Source organism: Fragaria vesca, linkage group LG6, assembly GCF_000184155.1.
Source record: "Fragaria vesca subsp. vesca linkage group LG6, FraVesHawaii_1.0, whole genome shotgun sequence".
Lineage (NCBI taxonomy): Eukaryota > Viridiplantae > Streptophyta > Magnoliopsida > Rosales > Rosaceae > Fragaria > Fragaria vesca.
The window spans coordinates 4,664,717-4,672,198 of NC_020496.1; the positions used below are offsets into that span (position 1 = coordinate 4,664,717).

A 7,482-nucleotide genomic window follows, 5' to 3' on the forward strand; every position below is an offset into this window, starting at 1 on the left:
TGTAGACTTTTGCCAATTTTCAGAATCTGGGATGCTACCCCTCACACTACTGATCATGCTCTTCTTGATCATTATCAGTGCCATCTTGTTGTGCTTGTACCAGTTATCATTCTTCTCTTTCGCATATGTGCTTGCATTCTCAGCCAATGCTAATGGTGGATCTTCCTTTAGCACATGATCGAAATCCAAGATTCCCAGATTAAGTTCTATGTCACATTTCCATTGCTGAAAGTTTGAGCCATTCAGATGCTCAATCTGATTTATGGACATTGGAAATTGCATAGCTGTATGTGAAAAAGGATCAAACAAGTTAATCCAGTGTAACTTGATACCAGAAAAATTTGAATGTCCCAAATATAGTATATAAATGTATATGCATACAGTGATATGAAACTTATCAAATTCAAGACTCTGACAACCTTTGTGGTGTACACATCTTTATTGATATGAATGTCCATTTACTCTTTACACATACTAGATCACAAAACCAAATATCTAAACTGAGTCTCTATGGAAACCAGAATAAATTTAATTTTAAGTTTAAGATCTGTTCTTGATGATGGAATTGCTGCAGTCCTGTTAGCCACTATGGCAGCACAAATGTTCAAAAGATCAACTGAATGACACGTACAATTCCATTCAATGCATTTCAGGTCACTATGGCAACACATAATGCATACACCATTTATATCATTCATATCAATTATAACATCAGCATATTCATATAAAAGATATAATATAAATTACTGCATCAGATGAATAGGCATATAAACGAGCATACATATATATTTCAATATATAAGCATGTATTTTCTGGCTTATTGCGGATTAAACATATAGATTCCCAGAATACAAGTTATAAAGGAAAAGGTTTCTTTTACATGCAATTGATCTGAGCATAGTCGCTCTGATATCAATTGTAAGTTTTCTTTAATTAAATCTATACTAGATCAATACATGTAAACTAACATTCAGTGTTTATATGTCAATTGTACTCAGGATTGCAAACACAATATTTATCCTATATCTGCATTAAACATGAATATATGAATATGAACTCAGAAATTTACCAGAACCACTTTGATTATCCATTCAGCCTTCTTTTTATTTCACCTTTATGTTCTCTTAGTAATGGAACTAAGTATGAGAATCAGATGTGCATAAGAAGGGACTAACAGACATATATATAACATATTGTAGGTAGTTTCATCCATAAAGAAACTGCCACAAACTTAACTGCTTTGTCATAAAACTGCTCTCAACTGCAATTTAGATTTCAAATTCAAATGTAAAGCTTATCTACAAATTTATCTTAAGGCTTTTACACATGTCTTAAACTCAAATCACATTATATATATTTATACTGTGTTTTTAATATCAGTAAACAAGCCTTTGTCAAGTTCTTATAAGCTGATATGCTTAGAATTATAAAATGTATTCTGTACGTCCAAAACACCAAAACATATAAGCATTCTCTCATCGAAAAACATATATGCATTCAACACAAAGACAATTGGAAATGGAATATATGTGATTGCAAACAGTTACTTTAATATATAAGGTTAGGTAAGTTCATGATTTAATCCCAAAATTAGATTTCATGTTAAAGACTCTTACCAACGAACACCTGGGAGAGTAAGAAACATTAAATTAAAAAATTTGCTTAAGTCAAAATACAATTGGCGAGGATTGATGTGGAGCTAGAGGAATGATTGGATCAAACAAAATTCGAGAAATGGCTTTGCTTTTTTGTTGGTCGTAATAAGCTAAAGCCTCTCACTACCAACGGCTATAAATAGAGTTCAAGCTAAGTTTCCATAATTCATGTTAATGCTAAATAAGCAAATAAATCAATAAAGGGTTTTCCTCCCTGGGTGCTCATAATCTTCTGTATTTGATGAAATCATCATCTTATGTATAGTAAGTAAAGAAACCAAAAACAATGGCAGAATGCAAATTGCCAAGAGAGATGGTGGTAGAAATCTTTCTAAGGCTGCCTCCGAAATCTCTAATGCGATTCAAGTGCATTCATAAGTCATGGAATTCTCTGATCAATAGTCGCCATGTCGTCGACAAGCATTTCCATTTTCACAACAACCAAACCTCCTCCACCACTATCCTTCTAAGGCGTTGTGTAACCCACAGAGAAACTAGGAATGAAGATGTGGTTCATTCTTTGCTGACTCTTCGCAATGAGAATAATGGTGATGAGGATAACCTACATTACGAAATCGAGGACATCCATTTTCCGCCTGCAGTTGGTCTGAAAACTAGGGCACAATTTATTGAGAATCCTGGTCCAAATTTTGATTGTGCAGGTATTGTAGGTCACTGTGGTGGGATAATATGTCTCACTCTCTATCATCCAAGCGACCTTTTCTAATACAATCCAGCGATCAGGGAATTCAAGGTCATACCTGAGCCTTGCCTCCCTGGCCTCCGTGAGCTGTTGTACCGTTCTGAAGCATTTGGCTATGATCCCAATTCGGAAGATTTCTTCATTGTCGTCGTTGCAGGTTACGGTCATTATAATGACGGTGGTATAGAAGAACGTCTCACTCTTTATCCTCAGAGAGCAGAGATGTACACAATGAGAACGGATTCTTGGGAAGAGATCAACATTCACAATTTGGAGAACGAAACTACTATGTTTCGTCCTTACAATTTTCAAGTGTATCTCAAGGGTAAGTGTTACTATTTAGCACTAGAAATCTCGAAGGAGTTCATGTCATCGTTCGATAGCCTTGAGGAAATGGGAAGGGCAGCAATCATTTGGTTCGACACGAGCGATCGGGTTTTCCATACTGCATTGACTCCTGATCCTCTCTATAGATACCCAGCTCATGACTTCGAGCTTGCAGTGTGGAACAATTCCGTTGCTGTTTTTGGCTATCATCGTGAAGGAAGCCAGCCCTTTGAAATCTGGGTGATGGGTAAGTTTGATGGTTTCACTTGTGAATGGATAAAGCACCTATCAATTGACATCATGGAGTCACCTTTGTCACTGGTACTTTGGGAAGGCAATCAGAGTCTCTTGGTTTCCCCGCGTGTACGAGTAGCCCTGTACAGCTTTGCAACAAAAACATCCAAGTATTTTCCAATTTATGCTTCTGATTATTTCTATGCAATTCCTGTTGTAAATAGTATAGCGCCACTCAATAGGGACCTAATTTGTGCTGATATTTCTTGATTTGGGTTTCTGAGAAAGCCTAGTGATTTCACATTGCGAGTTCCATCACCATGCTGTTTATTCCTTCTGACTGAACTAGTATTGGTTAAGCATCAACATATAAGCAAAACTCGGGTCCTTTTCCCGGTCTTGCACTCTTGTGCAACCTAATCCAGATATTAATGCAAAATAACAGGCACCAAACCAGCAAACGAAACGAGAAACATAACCAACACACATGAACACAATTACCTTAATGTACTTCAGTTAAACAGAAAATAATAGTTTCACTACAGAGAAGACAATTACCTTCCTCAATATACTTCAGTTAAACAGGAGATAATAGTTCAATACGGTGATAATAGATTCCTGATGCAATACTGAGCATCCCTATCCATATCTATAAGGTGCTACATCAAGTTCCTAAGTTCCATTCCACGCTTTTATCTGGTGTCCGATTGTCCACCAAAACAACTGAAAAGGCGTTACCAACAGAAATCCCCCAAGTCAACAGTGGCTCCTATAGATGTCACCTGGAGGTCACAAATTATTATCAGAACCTGATTCGAAACACTTGTAAGCACATGACCCAAGTACCCCAAAAATCAATAATCCATGCATGATAGACGCACAAGTCTACTGCTTAGTGGTTAAAAAAAAATTATAATAATAATAATAATAATATCAAATCTCTGTAATTAAAAAGGAAGTATCATACCACGCTAACGGGATACGCTTCTGTCTTGAAGGCGATCTTCGCAGAGATCAATAATAAGGCTGCAAAGTACAAAGCACCAACTTCAGTTGTAGAAACCACCCAGGAGCCTATACAGGCTTTGACTATTATGTTCTTTCCTTTTCTTTTTTTATTTTTATGAAAGACTAGATGAAATAACGAGGGTGAGAACTTACGGAACGAACTGGAGATCTAGATCTTGAACGAGATCTGCAATAATATTAAGACCAAATCAATCTCAATAACAGTATACCATCTGACTCAAGGTCCTGACATAACTAACCATAATCGAAGGGGAAGCAAACAGTAAAATCATAGACCTTTAGCCCCATGTCCCTTGGCACATCTCATATCTTTCCGGCAGTCTTATAAAGTCGAACCAACTAAAAAAGTAAGAAATAAAAACACCAGCACATCACAACATCCAATCATAAACCAAAGGAGATCATACACCCACAATCCTACTTGCAAGTTAACAAAATCTGCACCAACTTCTTTAGCCATAGCTATAGCACCAACTCACAATAACGATAGTTAGAACTGGAACTCAATAAAAATATTATCCTTTATTTTCAGGGGTGTTCATCAACAAATTGGTGTTACCTGAACCAAAAGAGTTGCAGGCATCAACACCACTTCCCGTCAAGTTCCTAACATCCACTCCTAGGACACCTCCAGAAGAACCGATCTAGCAAGAAAGAAGGCAACCTTCACCAACTAATTAGGAGAACTTACAAAGCCATGAAGACAACCCCTTGCACCGTTACAAAAATCAGGAAAAGGATGGCAACAAGTTTGGTGAATTTCAAAAAAGCTCACTTTTAGTAGCAACCCAATTATGGGAAGGTTGAAAATAAGACACAGATAAGAAAGCAAAATTTATCATAACCAATCCTAGTATCCTACACTCCCTGTCAAAAAATATACTCCGAGTATTATGCTTATGACAGGAAAGATGACCGGACATCAAATCTCATTATTATCCTGTCAGCCAAAAAAAGCAGAAGGGAGATGTAGCACTCAGGGTAACTGAAAGACCAAGATCTTGAATTACCAAGAGGTAACGAAGCAACTCGATTGGTAAAGTACAGTGGAGTTACTGAAACAACTAGAGGAAGATAATTACTGAAGGTTAGCTGTCACCAACTCAAGTTGTATGAGACTACAATATAGCAGCCGTAATATTGTAAACACATAGGTCATGTTCAATGGTAATGACAGATGTAATGCATAACTCAAAACCTAAGTTTTCAGTATTTTTCCAATTAAGAAAAGAAATCGGCTATTAAATAAGACGCGGTGCATGCTTGGGAAGGGATCCGCCAACAGATCAGGGATAAGACGAGAAGACAATATATATAAATATATATATATACAGTCCGTTTCAGATACGGACGTCCGCACCGCCTTACGGTGCGGATTTCCCTCCGTTCGCCACCGTACGGCTCCGGCGAGGGCGCGCCGGTGGCAAAAGGAGGGGCATCCGCACGGTGCGGACGTCCGCACCTGATAACGTCTGTGTGTGTGTGTGTATATATATATAATATAAACTGAACTAACATCTCAAGACTTGAATCCAATCACGTTTGTTAGAGGTATCCAGAAACCTTCAAGACTCGAATGTACTTCAGCTTTTCAAAACCATAAATTCGAAACACTTTCCGCTCTCAATTTCCAAAGGAAATATAGTAAGATTTACCTAATGTCCACTTCTCATTATAATAATACGTCTGGCTCTTATTTCACAAAATGTAACATTAGAGCAAAGATCACCACACCACATGGCCATTAAAGCAAACATTATAAGTGCTCAAGTTTCACAGGTATACAGAGACCATCAATATCACTTATTATAAGCGGAAACCCTTTCTGAAGATATGTTGCTAGACTTTAGTGGAAGATATAATTCGATACCAGTTTAAAGAATCTAGATATATGGTTCAAAAATAATGTAATGGTGAAAAAAAAAAAATAAGAATAATCGGCTGAAAGAACAGCAAGAGCCAGAAGAAAAATAAGCATTTCAATGCCAATATGCTCAATTAGTTAAAGGGAAAGGAAAGGCAAGAATGTCTGTACGAAAAGACGAAACCAAAGTACACAAACTGCTACATTTTGTCCCCAAAAAATAAGAAAACTACAAAGTTCAGTAGCATGGGAGGTACCTTGCAGGGGAACGTGACGCAGACCTCGGAGAGCGGTGCGTATATTCCACATATGGTGAAAGGCTGCAACAGCATAAATCTTTGTCAAGTTGCATAGAAAAAGACTAATTTTTACACAAGATTGTCCAATTAAATAAATAAAAATATTTAAAAAAATAGTGATACGCACCTTCTGCCCTGGCCCCCAAAGCTACGACTCCGACTGCGACTACGACTTCTCGACACATATGGACTACGACTGGGACTTCTAGAGTAGCTTTGTCTCGAGCCATAACTGGGGCTCCTGGAGTACCCACGACTAGAATCATATTCCTCGACCTGTAAGTAGCAGACCGAAATCCAAAAAAAAAAAAAAAGAGGAAACTTAGTACAGTATGCATCTCATAGCCTAATCAGGTAAAGATCAAAGTGCAAACAAGACATTACCCGTATGTAGGACCGAGAAAAAGCATTTCTAAATTCAGAATCATCCAATTTCCTGATCTGCAGAGCAACAAAATTCAACTGTTTTAATATATATATATATATAGAGAGAGAGAGAGAGAGAGAGAGGTTGTGTCCTATATTTTCAGTATTAACTTACTGCATATTTCATGTCATCGTAATTTGTGTAGTCTACAACTCCTGTCATGCCTACAATGGTATTATACAAAAATTCAGCAAATTACTAAACAATGTAAAATTCCAAGGTCTAAGCTGATCACTTTTGATTGAAAAATTGACATTAGAACTCACCTCCACGGTCACGGAACACTTGCGAAAAACAGACATCTCCAGCTTGACGCATGTGATCCTGATTATATATACATCTAACAGCAGTAAGTACTCATTTTACAAGAACATTGAAAGCAGCTATCGTCTTCAAGTATAATAATGGGTAAAAGCACTCATAGGTAATAATAAAAGCAAGTGTGTACTTACTTTCAGATCCTGCCATGAAGCAGAAGCAGGCAACCCAGTGACCAGCACTGCATAGTGGGATGACATATAACAAATTAATTGTATTTGACTTTGACGGCAAACTAAAACTCATTTGTGATCCCTAACTGATGCGTTAATACATAGTAAGTTAATTGGCCTCCTACCACGATATTCAGAACGGCGGGGAGCTCCACGGCTACTACTACTACGACTATAATTGCTGAATCGGTCTGATGATGAATATCCACATCTGCCATGTGCTAATTCAACCTGTAAAGTAGGATGAAAGACAAAAACATGTTTCAAGAGGGCAAAGTAGTAAAATGAAAAGCACAGAAGGTGCAACACACAAGTATTTATGACTAACCCGTAAGCGATACCCATCAAAGTTGTAACCATCCCGGCCATAAATCGCATCATCAGCATCACGAGGATCTTCAAACTGCAGAAATACAGAATTACATGAACATCATTAGAAAACTATGAAAATAA

The 7,482-nt window shown here is 37.4% G+C and overlaps 2 protein-coding genes across 2 annotated transcripts in view; one reads left to right on the forward strand and one right to left on the reverse strand.

The window, feature by feature from the left end:
* The first annotated feature begins 1,941 nt into the window (after window positions 1-1,941).
* On the forward strand, window positions 1,942-3,189 carry LOC101311783. The gene is made up of 2 exons (XM_004304921.1): window positions 1,942-2,317; window positions 2,393-3,189. The coding sequence occupies exons 1-2, from the start codon at window positions 1,942-1,944 to the stop codon at window positions 3,187-3,189; spliced, it is 1,173 nt and encodes a 390-aa protein (XP_004304969.1).
* Window positions 3,190-3,393: 204 nt separating this feature from the next.
* The window catches only part of LOC101307222 (pre-mRNA-splicing factor SF2-like), a 5,419-nt gene continuing 1,330 nt past the window's right edge, over window positions 3,394-7,482 (reverse strand). The window contains exons 4-14 of the mRNA XM_004302336.1: window positions 7,358-7,432; window positions 7,155-7,260; window positions 6,991-7,037; window positions 6,805-6,862; window positions 6,653-6,702; window positions 6,496-6,552; window positions 6,239-6,387; window positions 6,070-6,132; window positions 4,081-4,114; window positions 3,887-3,945; window positions 3,394-3,701 (exon numbers count right to left, since the gene is read on the reverse strand). Coding sequence (XP_004302384.1) covers window positions 3,934-3,945; window positions 4,081-4,114; window positions 6,070-6,132; window positions 6,239-6,387; window positions 6,496-6,552; window positions 6,653-6,702; window positions 6,805-6,862; window positions 6,991-7,037; window positions 7,155-7,260; window positions 7,358-7,432 — 651 coding nt within the window. The 3' untranslated portion in view covers window positions 3,394-3,701; window positions 3,887-3,933. The remainder of the gene's footprint in view (window positions 3,702-3,886; window positions 3,946-4,080; window positions 4,115-6,069; window positions 6,133-6,238; window positions 6,388-6,495; window positions 6,553-6,652; window positions 6,703-6,804; window positions 6,863-6,990; window positions 7,038-7,154; window positions 7,261-7,357; window positions 7,433-7,482) is intronic.